Source organism: Nelumbo lutea, chromosome 2 (genome assembly GCF_056320005.1).
Source record: "Nelumbo lutea isolate HS-2025 chromosome 2, American lotus-T2T, whole genome shotgun sequence".
Lineage (NCBI taxonomy): Eukaryota > Viridiplantae > Streptophyta > Magnoliopsida > Proteales > Nelumbonaceae > Nelumbo > Nelumbo lutea.
Genome location: NC_142685.1, coordinates 49,481,299 through 49,504,552, shown reverse-complemented (window position 1 = coordinate 49,504,552; position 23,254 = coordinate 49,481,299). Strand labels below are relative to the sequence as shown.

The 23,254-nt window shown below is 34.0% G+C and overlaps 1 protein-coding gene and 2 pseudogenes across 1 annotated transcript; 1 reads left to right on the top strand and 2 right to left on the bottom strand.

Annotated features, from left to right (window-relative positions):
- Window positions 1-3,023: 3,023 nt before the first annotated feature.
- Window positions 3,024-10,759, bottom strand: LOC148870541 (triosephosphate isomerase, cytosolic). Its single transcript, XM_088968267.1, has 9 exons — window positions 10,443-10,759; window positions 9,831-9,906; window positions 8,061-8,184; window positions 7,258-7,342; window positions 6,263-6,395; window positions 4,914-5,008; window positions 4,185-4,263; window positions 3,566-3,648; window positions 3,024-3,278 (listed from the first exon to the last, which is right to left on the bottom strand). Exons 1-9 carry the CDS (start codon window positions 10,479-10,481, stop codon window positions 3,231-3,233), a joined length of 762 nt encoding a protein of 253 aa, XP_088824393.1. The 5' UTR covers window positions 10,482-10,759; the 3' UTR covers window positions 3,024-3,230.
- Window positions 10,760-10,881: 122 nt separating this feature from the next.
- LOC148870540 (fasciclin-like arabinogalactan protein 2 pseudogene) lies at window positions 10,882-11,969 on the top strand (annotated as a pseudogene).
- A 3,352-nt stretch (window positions 11,970-15,321) lies between these two features.
- On the bottom strand, window positions 15,322-16,785 carry LOC148870539 (transcription factor ILR3-like; annotated as a pseudogene).
- Between the last annotated feature and the right edge of the window lie 6,469 nt (window positions 16,786-23,254).

Here is a 23,254-nt window from a genome sequence, read left to right as displayed (position 1 = left end):
TATTTTTTACTCGGCCCATATCTCACCACCCCAACCAGCCCATTTTCCATGATAAAAAAATGATAATGCATCCAAAAACCAATTGATTGCAAGATTAATTGCATGTGGCTTCTAATCAAGATGAAAAAAAAAAATTGTTTGCAGAACAAAAGGATTATTGTAAAACAAAGAAATTAAATTCTTGCATTGCGTATGATTAGATATCTTTGGGTATAACAAGCCAAACATAAAAGATTTATCTATTCTTTTGGTTCAAGAAGTGAGTCAAAGTCAAGCGCAAGGAACCATGGACATGCAAGAATTGTTTATTTGCTTTGTCTTTATCTACATTTTGACTTTTGTTCATCGTCCCTAAACCAACAAAAAAAAAATGAAGTATGTGTCCACAGACCGTTGTGAAAATTTCTTTTCTTTCTTTATTAAATTCTACATTGAGATGATGAAGTATGCATCATCATATTATCAGATATATGAAGAGTGGGTTTGGACGTATGAAATATCTAGTGGGCCTCTTTGGACAGTCGAGATCGGCCATAAGATTCCTCCACGTGGAAAAGAAAGTGGGTTCATGTGGGAAGCTTCTTAGTTCTTACATGACCCACACATATGCAAGCATCTGTAGTTCAGAGTAAAAGAATTGTATCTGCCCCTGACGTGATTCTATCAGGCCATTCAATTTTGGTGGCGGAAACAAAATGCCTTAACTCGGTGTTCTATCTATCATTGTACAAAATTAAAATACGTTTTTGAACTGTTTTTTGTTTTGAAAAGTAAAAATAAATTATTGGTTTTGTTTTCACAAAAGAAAATCAAAAGAAAATAAAAAATAATGATTTTTAAACTATCAAAATGATACCTGCACTGCACACCCAGAGTTTTCTTCTTTTAATGGACCGAATTAGGAATACCAATGACTTAAATTCATTTGATTGTGCCCGTCAAATTCTGATCATTCAGTCCTCGCTTTATATGGAAAATATCTTCTCATGAATAAAAACATAAGTATGAAGATGTTCTCAATGCACGGCTGCAAAAAATTGTAAGGACTGAATCCAAATTCATGCTAGTCTTGCTACAGTACTAACGATAACGATACTGTTGGACCAAGTCAGACCAAAGCAGCTAACCCAAATGGACCGGTTTTTGTACGTGTTAAGACTTAAGATCGACCAGATGAACTCGTTAAATTGAGCAGTTGAGTTGAACCATACAAATAGGTGGACACAACTTCTAAAATCATTGAAGTTCCCGAGTTTTCTGGTGGATAATTTTTATTGTTGGTCCAACCATTTCTGATCCAGTTCCCGAGTTTTCTCCAAATATAATCAGATCACTCATCACTCTGGAGAATTTGATCGCTAACATACCTCGTATCTAAAATCAGGACTATCCACGAAAAATATCAATGCAAAACAATGGGAAGGTAAATTACATTTATATCATCAATGTTTTCAGAAAAAAGTTAGCCGACCGCCTCTTTCTGAAAAGTGTTTTTGACCTCCCTAATCCTCAGTAGCAGTGGGACAGTTATGGATGGAAAATGACCTTTCACTAGGTGGAGAAGAATAATGAGCGAGAAGCCATGAATCGTAATGACTTGTCCCCTGAACCGAACTTTGATGATAAACCCCCCCCATCTTGGATGCACTGAAAATGATCTCCATGGCCTAAACTTGTGCCAAGAGTGATTTGGGGTCTAAGCAATTCCAGCCTCATTGACGAAAATGTGTGTATGACAAAGAGGTCAAAAACATCTTTCAGAAATAAGGGAGGTTAGTGAACTTTTCCAGCGGGCCTTGATATCAATGCTTCAGGCCTTGATCTTGAGCCCCTTTTCATTTTAATAAAGAAAAATATATTCATGCACAAGTTTCAAGTTTCAACTATAATTTAATAATATGGAAAAAGAATATAAACAAGAGTCATGATTGGGTCACCTGCAGTCTGCAGGTGAGTCATTGTTATCCGAAGAGGCCACTTCGATGATCACGTAGTTAATCAGAACTGAACAGCTCATATTGAAGCTTTTTCTCCGAATGCCATGCCATACGTAAAATTTGGGGCTCGGATTTGCTACAGTTTGTGCAGACATATATTTGCATATGGCACCCATCTTTGAGTCAAAGTAAAACTTGCGCCCATTTGTGTAATAAGTGAAAACTTTTGAGAGTTGGAAATTTGCACAAGAGATGGGTTCAAGGTTTGTTGAAATTATTAAAGGGTGATGCTTTCACTGTTATCAAGTGCCTGTTGGTGGAAGAATCTACTCCATGGCGTATCAGACCAATAAAAGTCGATTGACTGCAGGTGTTTAAATAGTAATAGTAGCTTCACCCCAATAATAACCGATTGCAAGTGTTAATCCTGCATTCCTGCTGCTTAAAGCGGTATCATTTGCAATGCAATACAGATATTACGAAGATACAATGATACAGACCACTAGTCGTAGAGCATGCGTAAGAATGCATGACAAAGACGTCTGAGATAAGTTAAACCAGCTATTGATGTGGGTAAGATGCTGAGATTAAATCTCATTTATGTTTAAATATTATAAAGTAACAGCCAAATCGATAGCAAATCAAGTATTGGCCATTAATTTCCTCCCGTGCCAAATTACAGTCTTTCACTTCGAGTGCAAATAAAGGAAGCCTTTTTTTTTTTATTTTTGGTGACAAACAATTAGGCTATGTTTGGTTTGACAAAATAGAGAGAAACAGAAAGCTAAGTAGGTCCACCGTCCATAGAATCCCCAACAACCAGAAAACCAAAACAACTTTCTGTCCAGAGTCTTGGTAATTTAAATAAATTTCAAAGATGCAGACTACTTGGGCACCATATTTATGAAACACATTGTATAAGAAGGCCCTGACGAATCCATATTCCATTCCCTAACAATCACCAATTCAAAGTCGTAATTTCCCGCATGGCAGCAGGTGCCAGTCACCCAGGCAATAGGGCATCGATAAGACCAAAAACCCGACCAAACTAAAATCAATAGTGGGATTTACAACATCATAGAAGAGTGACAAAAATAGGGACATTCTCAATTTATTTAAACTCAGAATCCTGCTGGCTCACATCCAGTTAGTTTTAGGTATCAACCATACTGCATAGATACATAGATAATAGTGGCTCTTAGAAGTAACAGTTTTTGAAGGGAAAACTACAGGGTGGCAGTTTTTGTCACCAACAAAAACTCCCAGCATAAACCACCGTATGTGGTTCCAAGCTTAAGCAGTCTTCACAGTGGCAGACTTGATGATGTCAATGAACTCCGGCTGATAAGAAAATTTTGGCAAGAGGAGAGATTGTTAGCCAGCAATGCAAGGGTAAACCACCAAAACCAGTAGATAAAAGAAGCCCAGACAGAAAAACCCAACTGTTTGGTTTGCAGGAATTTCGTGGAAAGGGATATGCTAATCTCAAAATATTTTTTTTTTCAGCTGGTGTTGCTTCTTTTAGGTTAAAATAAAAAGATCTTTCACATCGGCCTATCTATCAAACCAAAAATCTCAGCCAAAAATATCCATTGAGATGGTTATTCAGACAGCCAAGAGAAAATTACCTTTAGAGAAGCTCCACCAACCAAAAACCCATCAACATCAGGTTGTGCAGCCAACTCTTTGCAGTTTGCTCCATTTACAGAACCTGAAAAAGAATCATTATAATCACTTTAAGCTATAGTCTTTTAAAAGCTTAAAAATCAATTCATTATTGTTGTGTTCCTATTTTTGTTACCGTGTCACCACTGAAATGTTGAAGGGATCAAAGAGAGACAAGTTTCTTTGTTGTTGGACAGGGATGACAAAAAGGTTATTGGACAAGGTAGCACAAATGACTAAGTGAAGGAGGAGCTTTTGATGATTAACGAGAAGAATAGGGATGGAGAAGAAATTGGACAGCTTGCTGTCCACCAAAGAACGAGTAATAAGTTAGAAAGAAAGAGAAGTACAACTAGAAATAATAGTGATTTCTAGAAACCTAAAATTCCATTCTTAAGATGCCTACACCCGGAAAATAAATTTAAATAACTCAAAAATACCAATATCCCTATCACCAGAAAAATTCTGAAATCAGTGTAGGAATTGGAAGACTGATTTATTTCCTTATGTATAAGCACAATAGATTTCTTAGAGATGATGATGGTTCGTAGAAGAGAGCTTGCCCAAATAATAATCAGTTACCTCCATAGATAATCCTGGTTGTGGCAGCAACTTGAGCACCAACATTCTCATGAAGCCATTTCCTTAATTCAGAATGCACCTGTTATGCATATAATATATAATTAGTGCAATGAATATGACAATTTTTTAAAGAAATATGTTGATACACCCATGGATAGACCTCGAGTGTGGGTAATTCCCGAGGTTCCATGGCAAGTAGTAACCATCTTTCCCTAGTAGTTGTCTATAATCTTCTTAAAAAAATGTATGAACTTTCATTAGAACATAGAAAATCAGCAATATCCATAATAGAGGAGTTGAGCCCCTATCCTTGGGAAAAGAAGAGAAGAAAGGATAAAAGAAGAAAATAATCAATATGTGTTGATTGGAAAAATAAAAAAAAATATAAAAACTTTTGGGTTCTTCCTCGCTTATCATCAATTCATGTTTTGAAGTTTTTGAGGGTTCAAGACAGCATACATGTTGATTGAACCCCATAAAATAAGAAAATAATAAAAAGAAACTAGTATTTTAACTCACAAACTGAATAACTTAGTAAGTTGGGATACTTTTCAACCCTAACCGTAACTTGAATTTCAACATGACCCAACCCAACCGGCAACCCAACTTTGGCCTAACCTGGCCCAAGTTGCAGCCCTAATGACACAGGCCATCAATATAAAAAATGGGTCCATTGAATAAGAATACTGGAACCATTGTACTATAGCCAATAGAAACACCACTACTTACTTCCTGAGCTTGCGCAGGGGTTGCAACTTTTCCGGTCCCAATGGCCCACACAGGCTCATAGGCCAAGACAATATTATCCCAATTTGATACTTTATCTGCAAGGAAAAACATATTAGTATCCAGCCACAAAAGGAAATTAATGTAATTTTTTTTAAACATGTAAGTTTCAGGGGAATAGCACCTTCCCAAAGAAATGACATGTTGTTGATAGAATATACCTTCTATACATCATGCCAATCTATATGTTTATGATAAGGAGATTAGCCTGGCATAGCATTGTTCCATATGACTTGAGATGGGGGGTTGTTGCCCAGAAAAGAGGTATGCACACAACCCATCTAAATTTCCCCCCTTTGAACTTGAATAGAATTGCAGTGAAGCAAAGAAAATAACTAAAAGCTTAACAACAATAGGTTTTCTTATTTAATGTATCTATTATGGTTTTAAAAGTGAGTTTTCTGCATCCAGTTTTGGAGTTGTTACCGCAGTAAGGAACAAATCCATATAAAAGGAGAAATGAAGCAATCAAATGAAAGATACTGTCTTGAGCATCTATATCTTTCTTTTCTTCATTTCAGAATGCAATTGCATAGACTAGTTTAATTTAAAAACCAATGACACTCATGAAAAACATCAAATAGAAAACAAGATAATCATAAAGCAAGTTTAGTTCCTAACTATAGTGCATTCAAGCCATTTCTCTAACTAATAGCACACAATAAGAGTGAAGTGGATAATAAGTAACTTGAAGCAATTCCAAAAGCCCAAAAATTGGTTTGAGGTTTCAACAGGAATTCCCCATGTTAAATATAAACATGATGCAAATAAAAAATACAGAGAAGTTAGTAACACCAAGCAATACCAGAAACACAACAGTTACAAGATGCAGAAATGAAGCACGAAGCAACTACATCATAGTGCCTTCACAAGTCCACAAGAGATAAGACTACAACAGTTCAACAACAATGTCCAACCCCCATTTCGAAGCCACATTATCTCAAATCCAGTAAAGCTAAGGTATATTCTTATCAGTATGATAAAGTTTAAGACCTCAATTGCCTAATTAAATGTAAAACAACAAAAAAGCACAACATGGTAATTAAATATACCAAACAACACCTTTTGGTATACAAAACAACTAAAAAACATGGATGACACCAGGGACAAGAACCTTCATCTCAAAAAAACTAAACCTCAAATAGATCAAGAACTTGAAGCAAAAATAATAAATAGCATGGGGCTGAGCTACTCCCCATCTTGTGTTGCTCCTCCTAGTTTTAATAATAATAATAATAATAAAATTGCATGTAAAATGTGTGCAGCTTGTACCAAGCAAAATATGGCAGTACCTGCAATTGCTTTTGTCTGTGCAGAAACAATGTCCACAGTAGCTCCTGATTCTCGCTGCTCAAGAGTCTCCCCAACACAAGCAATCACCTTCAAGCCTTGAGAAAGTGCATATGCAACCTTATCTCCAACAAACTGAAACATAGAGAACATGTATGTAGATAGTTGCATACCCTTTCATTTGCATACACTCCAAATTCATGTAGCATATAAAGTAAATTGTGAAGCATGATAAGGGGGATGCATCCATATGACATAAAGCATTTGGAAACAAATGGGCTTAGGTAGGTGGAAGAGGAGGGGAACTGCCAAACCTAATTTCATGGATGAAGAAGCAGAGGAGGTTTGTTGGAGATTTAGGCATCTGGTTAGAAATGCACAAATCATAGGTGCCAATTTGAACAGCTCATTCAAATGAATACCTAGAAGTGCAAATATGGTGATTGATGCATTGGCTAAAGCAGGTGCTGTTAGGGATCATTTGGAATGGGGTTTTCCAGGGACGGGATTCAATATGTAATTCTGTAACTTCTGTTACAGTCTTATTTTTCATATTGAAGCTGGCATTGCCTATATTTTGGGTCTGATGCCTTATTCTTAGGGCAGCTAGGAGTTTTTTCTAATAAAATTCTTAGGTTGCTTATCAAAAAGAAATGTAGAACTGCAGTCTAGTCTACACTGCAGAGTTGTTAGTTAAAGCCCAAAATTGTCAATTAGGAAGGATGCTACATTGATTTGTGCAGCATAGAAAGGTTGAGCATAAATCCATCATATGGAGAAAGCGTTCTCAATATTGAGCAAGAAAGAATAACAGTCTGGCCTTCTTCCCTCCCTGATACCATGCCAACCCATGTACTGAGCATACATTGTGCTCCTGAACAAATCTGGAGAACAAGATCTGACAGCTGAACTTTTGAACCATGTCACTTAGTGTGTGGTCACGCTTTTTTTTTTTAAATTTTTTAATACTATTCACCAAAAAGTAGAAAAATAATACCTCGTTTGATTCCTTTAATAATAGCCTTCTTTCTGAATGACCAATAATGACCCAAGGAATGCTCAAATTGACAAGCATCTCTGCACTGTCAACAGGAGACATCAAGTCACTAAACAATCATTTGTCACAAAATGGGTTACATAATTAATTTAAGATGGTATATCTTAAAACAAATTATGTTACTATCTTAGTAAAAGCAGCACTTGAGAAAATGAAATGAAAATAAGTGCAACAGTTCAGAGATATCTAATGTGTCTCTTCATATGAATAAACATCAATATGACAAAAAATACCCTGCTTGCAAACTAGAATTTGAAAATAAGAACAATGCTACATATCACTGAAGATGAAAGAACAGATGAACATAGGGGCATATTGATAACGGATGAAGTTGCTGACTGAATGACTTGCTTTGTCTCTTAGTAAATAAAATAATTAAATACTGATTTATTCAAAGGAGTCCACAATCTCAACCTCCTTAAAAACTTATTCACTAAAAGACAAAAAAAAAAAACTTTTTAGTTCAGCCATTTCAGCAGTTACCAAATGGCCCCTTGGTGAAAAAAAAAAAAAAGAGAGTCCTCAAAAGAATTGAACAAATTGGTCATGCCACATAAAGTGAAAACAGCATCGATGACAATTACAACCTTGAAAATACTAAAATAATACTTAAAACATGCAAGCAATCCCTGTAATATATCTGCTAGGGAAACATGCCCATCATGAGATTTGTTTATTATGATAATTGAAAAGAATGTGGCAAGGCTTGCAATTGAATGAGGAGAAGCTGACTGGAAACATACCTAACTTCACCAGTGAAAGCACCTCCTTTCCTTACCCAACAGTTTTGTGCAGAAACATGAAAGTCAGACCTCAATAAGCTTTTTACCAAAGAAAGGAACACAAATGGAGGGCTTACAACGACCTCTGCAATAATAACACGTTTGTACCACATCAACAATTAGGTATTTGAGTATCAAAACATCTCCCAAGATAATATAAATGTGTGTGTGTGTGTGTGAGAGAGAGAGAGAGAGAGGGTGGGGAGGGGGGGGGGAGTTCACTTAAACCAACAATAAAGTATTAGTTTATCTAGACTAATCTTAGTACTTAGTTAACTCAAGGACATCAAAATTAACCAAAACTGGGTTTTGAGATAGAAATTGAGAGCAGTTCCACAAAGTTGCCTGAGAAAATTATAGAGGTGCAAATTGGGAAAGTGATCTGAAGAATATCCATTGCATCAGGCCTGGATGGGCCCTTCAAATTTCAAGAATTGCTAAACCCAGGTGGCCAGGCCTAACCAAGTTTCTCCCCTACAAAATCACAGTTCCCAAGTCATTCATGTTAAAGTGATATTTCAGATTCAAAACCTAGACAAAGTGTCAAGGTACAACTACTTCCATTACTAGGAAGTAGGAACTGTTTCATGAATTCTGTCAGCATTCAACATTCTCTTAAAAGACCAGGGGAGAAATATTTCTTCCTTAGTTTGCATTGTGAAAAAATGAAACTTGATTAAGTTTAGATTATTTCATCCTTATTTTTCCTACTTGGAAGTAGGGAAGTGGCAGCCATGCCTAAAATCTTTAAACAATCAAGCCATGAAAAGGTCCCACAATTTGATAGGTCCCACCCACAATAAGTTGTAGACTATGGCTGTTCGATAACAGCTCAAGTGGCTGAACTGAATGACTTGGTATTTTGTCTTTTAATGGATAAAATAATTAAACAATAAACTATTCAAAGGTATGGTTATCAACCAACTTCAGTTTTAGCTTAAGGAGCTCACACCCTCCTCAATAACTTTTTCACTAATCACTAAAAGAAACAGGAATAAGCCATTCAGTTCAGCTACTTCAACTGTTATCAAAACAGCCCTTAACGTCAACCGGATCAAGTTACAACGACCATCCATCCTATTTATCTTTTGAAAGACCATTCACCATAAAGGAATGTCAAAGAAAATTGAGTAGACTCTATATGACACCTAGGAACTCTAAATGAAGCAGGTAAAGCCTGATTAACTAAAATCTCTGCTGTTTTATCTACTTTCTATATTTACGGATTTGCCAACCAGAATATAACATCTATTGACCAAAATACCCAATTAAGTCTAATTCGGTAGAATAGCATTCACCTTCACCATAACCTTTTCTCCAACCATTGAAGAACATGTTCGAAACTGAAGGCACACAACCAGGTGAATTTTTTTCTTGGTCTTCTGAGGGACAATTAGACGAAATTTCGGTATGAGGAATTCCGGTATATCAAACATATTGGATCATGAACATGCCTCAAGGGTGTTAAGGTTCCTCTCCTTATCTCCCCGAATACGATGAAAAATTCAAATATATACTGTTTGATATGCTCGTATAAAAGACTCGAATAGAATTCCAAATAGAAGAAAACTCAACACTAACTTCCAACTTGAAAATTAGAATGTGATTAAGATCCATGCAATAGTTGAAAGAATAAAAGTCTCAGCAATGAAGAATGATGGCACTAAGAGCGAAAGGAGACAGTAAGAGTTTAACAAACCAACAAAAGTAAAGGCAGTTTCAGCCACTTACCCACAACATCCTCAGAGGGTACCTCCGCTTCATTAAGTGTGGAGACAATCTTCTTCACTTCTTCATTGGTTCCATTCTAAATGGAGATTCATTCAAGTTCAGTTCCTCAACAAAAAGGAAATACGCATCGGAAATTTTAGATGAAACTCAATTCTAGCTACTCATCCATGACAGTGTTTAGTAACATAGTTGCTCCTACTATCGTTCGTCTATTTCAAAATAGACTTAGGACTGCAACTATAGAGGGGGAAAATGACAACTTTACTATTTAAGTTTGCATGCAAGAGCAACCGAGACAGAAAAAATCCAAAAAGTCCATCACCAGATCCCGGAAAACACTGAATTATGAAATCTCACAAATGGCATCAACATATAAAATCCAACTATACATACGGATGACAAGACCGGATTGCCTAAACTGATTTAAAATCCAACTATAATCCGACTACAGAAACCCATCGCCTGAAACTAGTGACCAAAATCGGAGAACCATCTCAGTAAAAGAGAGATCTAAAGCACTTCAACTATGGATTTCATGTGCTGGTTACAAGAAAAGATAAAAAGGGCAAACAAATAATAGGAACAGATCCCAAGGATCAACGATCTACTTACGCATTTCCAGTTGCCGCCGACGAAGAACTTTCTGCCCATTTCCAAAGGAAACAAAGATACAGGGAGGCAAGAGTTCACAGTAGCAGAGACGAAGAAAAGAGAGGTTTGCTTGGTAGCTGTGGGAGGAGATATTATTATTTACATTTATAGAGAGAATAAATTGTGCGGTGCTATTTACGTGAAGTTACCATAATACGTCTGTTCTATTTTATAAGGGTAAAATACAAAAATAATAATGAAAATATCCCCTTTAATTTCATTTTAACAAAATTCTCCCCTGAATTTTTAAAAAATTCAACAAAAACCTTCCTTCCATCACTAATCGACATGAAAAACGTTACACCAATGCATCAATTTTTTTTCAAATACCCATTTTGCCCTAACAAAATCGACAACAACACACCCAAAACCACTACATTTTTTTCGTTCTACTCAAATAATGCAGCTTTTCCCAATGGCCACCGGAGCAATAACCCTCTCTCTTCCTACTCTTAGTTGGGGTCATCGATGCACATAATATAGCTATCATTCAACTCGTCGTAGAGATCAACAAACGTGAGACCGTGGTAGTCTACGTAGTCTACAATGGCGGCATGTCAGACCTCTTGTCACACCTCTCCATCTACACCATCAAATTACCAAAAACGTCCTATCCCTTCATGTTCTCCTTGATTATTTTGGTGCACAAAAGTAGCTTCAAATGACAAATGGTACGATCTTGACTGCCACCATGTTCTAAGCCATCGGCTTTGCCCCCGACGCTTCTAACTTCGTCAACGTCACCAATCTCAAAGGCAGCAAGGTTGGCTTTGGAGCCGAATCCAAGCATGGCAAGGTCATGGCATCCGCTGAAGAAAAAGCCCCCACTCCGAGCCCCAACAAACTAAACCTCACATCTCTAATGTCAAAGCGAGGTTGTAAGGTTTTCACGGATATGCTAGTGGCTTCTGAAATTGAGTAGACATTTGATAACAACATTGAATGAGGGTTAACTGTGTTCTGCCCCACTGACCAGTTGTTTAAGGACTTCATGCCCAAATACAAGAACCTAATAGCGGATGGGAATAATTTGTTGTTGTTGTATCACAGAATTCTTGTTTATGATTCCATGAAAATGTTGAGGTTGAACAACGGAGTTGTGAACACATTAGCAATAGATGGTGCCAATAATATGATTCCACAATTTAGAACGACAACGAGTTGGTAAAATTGGAGAAGATTTTGACAACCAAGATAACGAGGACGTTGCAAGACCAGCATCGTCTAGCGATTTACATGATTGACAAAGTGTTGTTACCCAAGGAGTTATTCAAGGCTTGGCCAATGCCAATGCCAACACTGGCTCCAACACCGACGCTTATGGTTGCTAAGTCTCCCAAGGCACCAAAGCATGTGTCACCACCGTTCTCGTCCGTGTCTTGAAATGGTGAACTATCTGATCAAACTGTGGCTGACGAAAACAACGTTGTTAGATTTAATGGTGAGAGATGGATGGTAGCGGTTTTGGACGTGTTGCTGCCGATTTAGATAGGGTAAGATGGGTATTTGAACATTTTAAGGAGGATTTTAGGTTATTGTTGAATTCTTTAAAAATTCAGGGGAGGATTTTATTAAAGTGAAACTTAAGGAAAGGTTTTTTTTTTTTTATTTTACCCATTTTATAACTAAGGAATATACCTTGGACTAATTTGTCCAACATCACGAATCACCATCACCGAGAACTACTTTTTATTAGATGATATTATATTACGCTTACAAGGTTAAGAAGTTAAAATCGGAGGAGCAATTCTGTGAAAGGGATGATCTGCTCAGTGTATGGAGGGGTTGCACGTTGACGTTGCGCAAAGCGTGGCCAGACAGATAAAACATATAAAAGCGACCGGAGGCCTCAGAGTTTCGCGACCTTGTTTCAGGTTGTGGTGGTTGATTTGGATCATCCATTGACACGGCCCACCCCACAGGAATCCTGCGTCAGAAAGAAGATAGAAGAGTGGGACTGTGGAGAAGGTTTTTTTTTGGAAGTGCATGTGCGTGCTGAGAACAGAAGTACAGAACCACACAAGAAGTTTGAGGCTTTGATCTCTGGAATCACTTGCTGTGTACAGGTAGTATTCCCCTATAAATTTATATCGCTGAAAACTGCGGCAAGAGGTGATTGAGACATGGTGACCGACTGACAGTGAGATTCCGATTAGAGCAGGTGGGGAGAAAGGCATCCGATTTCTATGCATGGTCAACTCCACTCCAATTGCTCAGTTTATAAACAAGACAATGGCTCTCAAGTCTGATTAGAACTAATTAATCAGGACAGTTGGCAAAAATGGATTCTGATAACCCAAAATCCAAAGTAATTAGAAGAAATTAAACCCAACCTGGAGAGACTAACACACCCGCATGGATTGATATATCCATCTATCTAATTCTAATATAATATCACAAAATGTGTCAAGCAGACAAGGAGATGTGGGTTCTAGTACTAGTCTAGTGGCATTTGTCGTTATTTGATTGTATTTAAAGAAATCGTTTGTCCCCCTTCTCAAATTTCTGTGTGTATATGGCATTCATAATTTCTTGAGTGGACAATAAGTTTGCTTATGATCATGTGCCCTTGTGGGCTTCATATGTCTCACTCAAAACTCCACATCTCTCGTGCCAAATCGGAACGCATCGATAAAAGGTATTTTCAAAGCCACATGCTTGAGCAATATCGATGGAGTCCAAGGGGTGGCTTCTGTTTCTGTAAAACATGGCACTCTTATCACATTAAAATTGGCTCAAATTCTCCTATAATCCTGTTCTGACTTTTGATGAATATAATAAGGAGATGGAGAAAAGCTCTGTCTAATACAATGGCTATTGGAGAAGCAACATTCACAATGGAAAGAAAACTTGTTAATTATTATAGCTGTACATATCATACTATTCCTTCAAATTTATTAAAAAAAAAATGAGAGGCTATTCCTGTTTATATTTATTATATTTCAACTTGAACCATCAAAGAGCATGCACATTGACTCATTTAGCTGTCCTAAAGATAATTGCCTTTCTTAACTACCTCTTCTAATTTAATTTAAAAACCTCGTTGTTGTATTGATCCATTTCGTCAGTCCAGACGAGATAGGATTAGCTGAACTCAATAACTGTTTAATAGATTGTGTAACTAATAACACTCAACACCAATAGGACCCACAACCATTCAACCTCTCGGTATGGGTCCTATGTACTTTTGTCATTGATATGGGGCATTATCATTCGTTTCACAGCCCGCAATACAGTTAAAGCTTCAACTAATCAAAATTCCAATAGAAAGTTCATATTCATTGGAATTTGGAAGTTTAGAGCGTCCTAAACATAACCCAGGGGTCCTGACAAGGTCCATTGGGCTTAAACCGGGCCTGGGTTGGGCTCCAACCAGTAATCCGACATTGGATCACCTAAACCTAGGTTATTACGCGATGGAGGTTTTCTTTTTCTGATTTGAAGTATAGTTCTACTAGTTAATATCAATAATATGGTTTTGATTCTTTTGGACTGCTTCCCAATTATCAATCAGAAGCATTTTCTTTTATTTTTTTCCTTCTTTTGTCTTGTTATTTTTATGGTCGTCCAGCAGGAGAGATAACAAAAACACATAATGGACTAGATGCTATTTACGATTATTGTTAAACCTTTGTTTTCCTTCTTTCTGAATTCTGAACTCATATTTAGGAGTAATCATGAGAATATTCTTTTAAGGCTTCATTTGGTTGCATTTGTGATGGAGGAAAACCTTATTTTACAGAGTTTCATTACACCTTAATGGCCGTGGAAAACAAACTTTTTTCGAAAGGGAAGAAAAGAGTAGAAGTTTTAGGAAATGAGTCAAATGACATTCCTTTTAATATTCCACGATTCTTTCTTGGGAAACCATTCACTTTTTTCTTTTTGCAATTTAATCCAAACACCAGGAAAATAAAGAAATTGAATTCCTTTTCAATATCATTTTCTAATAAAACCATTTTACATACATACAACAATATGTATTTACTGATGGACACAGACCCAACTTTTTACTAAAGCTGGATTTTTTTTTCCAAGGCTGACATACAACTTCTTACTAAATGAAGTACTTAGAAGGACGCTTGAATTGAGCAATGATAAACTCCAAATAAATTCTATTTACAGAAGACATGTCCACTGTTTGTATTCTTAGAGCCTGAAGAGAGACGAGGGAAGAAGAAGAAAGTTGGAAATAAAAAGTGGCTGGGCCCATAAAACTTAGCATGAGAAGCCCAGGCCCACAAAAGTACAGCACAAGACTGCTCCTCATAGGCTGGGCCCATAAAACTCAGCTCTTACAACGCCCACAACAAAGGGTAAAATTTCGGCCGTCTATGTCAGATGGCTTGTGATGTCTACAGGGATCTTCCTGTGTGACATGTTAATCCATATAAACTCCATGAAAATGAATTTGACCATCTAAATTTAGTAGCGTGGGCCGTCCCCGCATGATCCATTAGTGTTCGAAGAATTTGTAGAGTGAATTAACATTTCACTAGGGGTGCAACTTATATGGGCCCAACACGAACTCAGACTGACCTGGCTGCAATTTTCATTGGATGGGCCTGGGCCCAAAGTTCAGGTTTTTTCTTTTTTACTTTTAGAGCTAGGTCTGGGCCTAGCTTTTAGATAGTCCAAACCTGGCACGAACCCGATCCAGTTTTATCCTAACTCGAACCTGACCTACCTATGTACATTACATGGATATACAAATACATATGTATATACATGGACTTGAGCCCGGCCTAAGTTTTTTTTTCCTTTTTCTTATGAAATATCTAAGCGTGGGAGATTTTTGGGACCGATTTTTAAGAAAAAACGCTCATGCTTCCAACGCCCATTTTTTACAAAAAAAAAAACGTTTTTACTACGTAGGCAGTGAGAAACATTATGCTGTTTGGTAAGGTGATTTTCATCACAATTTTTCATGTATGTACTGACAGGTAAGCATCACATATGATACATATCAGTCAACCGTTGGGGGAAACGGTTGAGAACATGTTCTTGAGTGATATCCCAAGATGCTGGTGGCATCCATTGCCACATGGCCATTGGCGACAGGTAGTTTGGCTGATAAGGAATGCTCTTCCCATTGACAGAGAAAAATTAAAGTGGTTGTAGCTGCATAGGATGTATGAGGTGGCACAATAGGACATACATGAAACACAACCATCTGCTCCATCCTTTCTTTCTCTGCCTTGAGCCGCTTCTCTGCCTTGAGGTTTTGTATTGTAATCTTAAGTGCATCATTTATTGCTTTAAGCTTATTTTGTGCTTCAAGGCGTAGCTGATTCAAAAGACGATGAGTTGCATTATTCAGGATGACAACCTTGTCGGCCTTTATTGGCTGCAGCCTCCCTGGCTCCAGATTGGAACACAACTCTAAGAACCTACCATTGAGTCTGTCCCGTCGCATCTTTTTGCTCCAGAGGAAGACTCCATATGACCTCGCTTCTTCAAGCATGACCTTTCGGCACAATTCTCATCCTTCAGCAGAAATTCAAGTCCAAGGCTGGCCCGCACCTGATGATGAGACTGTTTGATCGCTAATCATCTGGGGTTCTGGGGAGGAGGCCAAAAATATTCAGCGGCTTGAACATCATCCATGTATTCTATAAACCAACCACTTTTGACTTCTGAGCGGAACCCATAATTAAATTCACATAGATCACTCCATAAATTAAGCTAAATTTCAACTGTAACTTTGAAGAACACTCATATATATATTCATTTCGAAGAGCAGTAAGTCGATCGAATGGCGAACACCAGTTTTTCCACGAGCTAATGAAAGGAGAAAGTTGAATGGCAGAGGCAGAGTAGGATGGATGGCCGTTATATTGACACGAGGACAAGATCACAAGTGTCGACATTATGTGATGATGATGACTACACAAGGAATTGGGCCCCCAGAACCATCTTAGCATCTTCCCAGTTCCCACCCTAGTGGTGGTCACAGCAGAAATTAAATGGCAACAGGACTATTGTCATCTTCCCACTTCCAAAGTTCTCTTATCATACAAGAAACATGGTCATGTTTAGAAACGCCCCTCTCTCTCTCTGTATATATCAGGCAAAAGTTTCCCCCAATCAGACATGTGGCCCACTTACATTCAGATACCTGTCATTTCAAATATTTAAACAATGTGCCAAAATTTGAATAGTGGTAGTTTAAGAATAGAGTCTATTAGACATGTGTCAAATTCTAATTAGTGGTAATTAAATAAAACAGCCCACTAACATGCAGAGTAGAACCCACCACCATGGAGAGAGTTGTGAGAAGTGGGAAGTTCCCACTTTCAATCATTTCCTAAAAAAACAGTAAGTTGTGCTATTAATTAGTGTTAACTACTAAACCAATTAATTAATTACAGCTATTAATTATTAATAATAATTACCGTTAACTACTTTTAATGAATTAATTACAGCTATTGATTACTAATTAATTACGGTTAACTACTTCTAATTAATAAATTCTAGCTATTAATTACTAATAATAATTACTCACTGATAATAATTCAAATCAGAAAACAATTTCTAATAATAATTACTGCTATTACTTAATTGCTGATAATAATTAATTAGTAATAATATTGCTCATTATTAATTCAGAAAAATAATTTCTTATAATAATTACTGCTCATACTTAATTACTGATAATTTATTAATGACAATATTGCTCATTATTAATTCGAAATGATAATTAATAAATATTTTCATAATGAAAATTAATAATTTGGAAATAATTATTTTATATTTATATTAACTCATATTAATTATTTTGAAAATAAATATTTAATGGTAATTATTTATATTATAATTATTATCAGAAATTATAATTCATACATTTATATGAAATAATTAACTATATTATTATAAGTAGTTATAATTAATAATAAATATTTTCATAATGGTAATTAATAATTTGGAAATAATCATTTTACATTTATATTAACTCATATTAATTATTTTGAAAATAAATATTTAATGGTAATTACTTATATTATAATTACTATCAGAAATTATAATTCATACATTTATAAGAAATAATTAGCTATATTATTATAAGTAATTATAATTAATAATATTATATTAATGAATATAATTATATTATTATTATCAACAATTATAATTAGTTATTACTAATACTGGTGATGATAATTATTACTTCAGAACGTTAATTAATTCATGATAATTAATAATTGTTTTAATAATGTTAATTATTAATTGGGATATAATCATTTTATATTGATATTAATTCATATTAATTACTTTATAAATATATAGTTAGTATTACTTATTTACATTATTATTACAAGTAATTATAATTAATACTATTATTATTCTCCAATAAATATTTCATTTAGTGAAAGTTAATTTATAAACTTTCAATTATTCAATATTTTTAAATTTAAAGAATTATAAAAGCAAATATTATTTTATGAATTAACTAAAAATCATAATTATAACAAATTAATTACTTAATAAAAATAAAAATAAAATAATAATTAATAATATACTTATTGTTATTATTGATTTCACAATTTTTAATATATTATTAATCTATTAATAATACTAATTATTATTAAAAAATGTTAATAGAAAATTTTAATTACACAAAATTATTTGTTGAAATTACCCATTTTAATTCAGACAATTATTAATTATTAATTTCTTAAAAGTATTATTTACAGAATAATTTTAATTACTCTTTCATTAATGACCTTATTTTCGAGTAATTAAATTTTTATGCTCAATATTTTTTTTTTGCAAAAATCCAAATAACTTTTCATTTGCAATGCTACCCATTTTATTTTTCTCTTATTCAGTTTTCCAAAAGATAAAAATAAATAAATTAATGATATTTACCTATTTTAATACTAATTATTATTAATATATTATTAATCTATTAATAATACTAATTATTATTAAAAAATGTTAATAGAAAATTTTAATTACACAAAATTATTTGTTGAAATTACCCATTTTAATTCAGACAATTATTAATTATTAAATTCTTAAAACTATTATTTACAGAATAATTTTAATTACTCTTTCATTAACGACCTTATTTTCGTGTAATTGGATTTTTATGCTCAATATTGTTTTTTGCAAAAATCCAAATAACTTTTCATTTGCAATGCTACCCATTTTATTTTTCTCTTATTCAGTTTTCCAAAAGATAAAAATAAATAAATAAATGATATTTACCTATTTTAATACTAATTATTATTAATATATTATTAATCTATTAATAATACTAATTATTATTAAAAAATGTTAATAGAAAATTTTAATTACACAAAATTATTTGTTGAAATTACCCATTTTAATTCAGACAATTATTAATTATTAATTTCTTAAAACTATTATTTACAGAATAATTTTAATTACTCTTTCATTAACGACCTTATTTTTGAGTAATTGGTTTTTTATGCTCAATATTTTTTTTTGCAAAAATCCAAATAACTTTTCATTTGCAATGCTACCCATTTTATTTTTCTCTTATTCAGTTTTCCAAAAGATAAAAAAAAAATAAATTAATGATATTTACCTATTTTTGTCAAATTATGTATTTATCAAATTGTTGTCATTGATGATGACAATGATGATGAGTCAACTTTTTGAAAGAGAGAGGTACTAATAATAATTATTGACTTCTAATTAATTAATTTCATCTATTAATTACTAATAATAATAACTCATTGATTATAATTTATTATAATAATTACTGCTAATAATTAACTATCGATATTAACTAATTATTGATAATATTTCTCATTATTAAATTGGAATGATAATTAATAACGATTTTCATAATGGTAATAATAATTTTATATTTATATGAGCTCATATTAATTATTTTGAAAATTAATATTGAATGTTAATTATTTATATTAGAATTTTTATTGGAAGTTATAATTCATACATTTTGTATGAAATAATTAATTATATTATTATTATTATTATAATTAATTATATCATTATTATCATCAATAATTGTAATTAATTATTACTAATAATAATGATTTCTAATAAAAATTAATTACTGATTATAATTACTTACTGATAATTAATTCCTTAACTATAAAAATAATTATTACTTTGGAATGTTAATTAATTAATTATAATTAATAAGTATTTTAATAATGTTAACTATTAATTGGGACATAATCATTTTATATTTATATTAATTCATATTTTTTTATATAAATATATAATTAGTGTTAATTATTTACATTATTATTATTATAATAATAATAATAATAATAATTATTATTATTATTATTATTATTATTATTATTATTATAAGTAATTATAATTAATACTATTATTATTCTCCAATATATATTTCATTTAGTGAAAGTTAAATTGTAAACTTTTAATTATTCATTATTGTTAAACTAAAAGAATTATAAAAGCAATTATTATTTCAGGAATAACTAAAACTTGTACTTATAACAAATTAATTACTTAATAATAATAATAATAATAATAATAATAATAATAATAATAATAATAATAATAATAATAATAATAATAATTTAATGTTACTGATTTCAAAATCAATACACACAAAGTAAGAATATATTATTAGTAAATAATAGCAATAGTAATATACTTATTATTATTACTGATTTCATAATTATTAATATATTATTAATCTATATTACTCAATAAAGACATGGAATAAAAAATACTCAAATTACCACTAAATGAATGAATTAAAAATCTATGAGTATTCTAGTTGACTTGAATTTGACACATCAACATGCCCAAAATTATAATTTAACCTACATTTTCTATTTCTATCTCCCAATTACCATAATTCAAACATACCATTAGTTTATATATAGGTTTCCCTATCTTTTCCTAAAGATAAATTCTAGCTGGTCTATGTGCATTGTGGGGAGCTTAGACTTAAAATCCGTAACCATGATCGACCAAAAGAAGCATTGCCACCTAACTTGGAGGTGACTTCCATACATAGGATGGTCCCATTATTCTCCTTTCTTTCATGTTTCCTCTATTGGATGGGCTTCGGAGTCCTAATTATATTTTCAATTGATTTTAGCCATACATGATGATGGTTTGATTGTAGTCATATATTTTTCATCTCTTATTTTAGATGATGGATGCATCTGCAAATGTTGTTTGTCATGGATTGTTTTTATTAATAGCTCTTTGAATGATTTTCTTCCTTCTTTGACTCTTTGAATGGATATCATAAATGCTTTTTATCCATTCATATGTCCCTAAATATTAAGCAGTATTAGTGATATTGTTGTAAACATCCATCTAAGTTTACTATTTTATAAATAGATTAATGATTTCAAAGTTATTGATACTTTTTTGAGGGTGGATTGCTCAACAGAACATTGATTTTTTATTGTTAAATAGTAAATTTCAAATTAAATGATACTTTAGTTGCCCCATAGTATGGGGCCATTGTATAGATAAAAACATGGCAAGTCTTTTAAATCAAATAAAGATCCTACTCTAAATGTTTATTATAAATAATTAAAAAAATGAAATAATTCAGATTAAATCAAATAGTTACTTATTCAAAATTACTGAATTAAATAAATAATAATTATACTTGGTTGGAAAAAATATTTTAAGTAAACATTTAAATAATTACAAATTTAGTTAGTATTATTACTAAATAACAAAAATTTTAAATTAAATACTAAAATAAATTATTAATAATAATAATGGTTAAATTAAAGTAATAAATGTTTCAAGTTGAATTTAATGACCTGTATAATTTTTGGGTTTGACATATAAGAGTCAATTTATGTGGACCTATAGACTGTATGAGTGAATTAAAAAATGGTGATTTATAAACAGTAATAAAAATCATTAATATTTATTCATATATATTAACTTCTCCGTACTTAATACGGAATCATTCACTAATATTAAAGTAAACCAAAATTTGAAATTGTCCCAAACAAAACCACACTACCATTTCTAAGTTCCAACCAGACCAAACTGTCAATTTCAATTTGGTTTGATTTGGTTTGATTTTATGATCTTAACCATATAATGAACACTCTTATCGAGAATAGGGTGAACTATATACTTGAACTAATCCATACTGATCTATTTAAAAACTAAATTCAGATCTGCTGCTGATAGGATTTCTTGGGAGGTAAAAATGGGCGTTGGATTCCATATGACATCACTTAATTAGGTCGTGGGCAGAGCTAGGCTTAAGATGGCCCCATTTATATATTCCATTATCCATATGATCACTATAAATGCAAAATGTGAGAGACCCAGTTGCATCCAGGTATATAATATGTGGGCATGGAAAGAATGAGTTCAAACTTGAAAGGCAACTGATATTGGGTTAGAGGGTCAATTCAAACTAGAAATTAAACAATGGATTTCGATGCTGAATGACTGGTAATGGTTGATTGACCGGCCAAGATTAAGTAGGGCTATGCTATATGTTAATCCCAATTCCCGTTTCTATTCCAAAAGTCGGCAGAGGAGAGGAGGTATTTTCTCCATTTGCATTTTCCTGTTTCAAGACGGTCCACGAACACCTTGTTTTGATTCCTAGAGTTAAATTCCAGATTGAATTGGTCAAACAACAACAACCACAGAGGCTTTTAGACCGATTCATTCCAAATTTCCAATGCCTATTAGCGTTGGAGTCGTACTCTGCTGTCAGAGTCAATGATCAACAACCATTAGATTTCTTCCTCGCAAAATTGGCCTTCACAGCAGCCTTAGCAGTGAAGCGGTGTTATAAACTTATAACCGGGAGATGTTTTCAATCCACAATTGCAAGGGTGTGAGGACCAAATTTTGCAAGTAACAAATACCGAAATCACCTACAAAATTACCATCACCTTTATGTAAATGAAAAATAATTGATGTAGTGTGATCCGGTCATTCCTAATTGCACTCACGTGGCTCCTAGAAGGTACCTGAGATGATGAAGAAGAAGAATCCCCGGGGAGTTTTCCCAGTGGGGATACTCCGATGCTTAAGTTAGTACTCTAAGGGAGAAGCAAGAAGGAGATGAAAGCTAAGAGTGCAGATAGCGCGTTCTCACTATACTCGAGAGGTTAGAGGTCTCAAGAAGAAGTTTCTCTTCTGCCCTAAGGGCTTTTATAGGAGCACTCACGTCAGGTCGGGCATAACCGCCACTGGGCTCCTGCCACAGTCGTTACTTGCCAGGGTTGCGCAGGTGGCCGTTGTGGCGTATGTCTCGCTCGGGTGAGCGACACGACTCCAAAGGGGCAGGCACGCCTTTGCCTGCTGAGAGACGTGGACGCAGACTGCCAAAAGGACTGGGACTGCATCGTTAGTAAGGGATATGACACAGTCTGATCGGTACGGCCTGTTAGTCGGAAGCTTCCTGAGGAGCGCTCATGCGGCTCATTCGCGAGCTATTGTGTAGCGAGCTTGGAACACTCTAGGATTATCCTTAGTAGAACTGGTCCTTAGGGTGACTTGTCTGCTTGGGAGCTTGGACGAGCTAATAACTTTAGCTCGCGAGCTAAAGTTGCCTCGGAGTATCTCTTCAAAGGTAGTTTGGGGAACTTGGAGCTCACGTTGCGGCGAGCTTCTCCTTTTGTGAGTTACAATGTAGCGAGCTGCTTTATGGGCCCGTCACTTAGTCGCACCAGGCTACAACGTTGAGCTATCGCTTGTGCTGAGTCAATGTCCATGTGTCACCGTTTCATAGGTTGGGCCAAATCGTCCTCCATCAATAATGATTGTGGGTTTTTTTTTGAGAAAATGGTATCATATTGGTG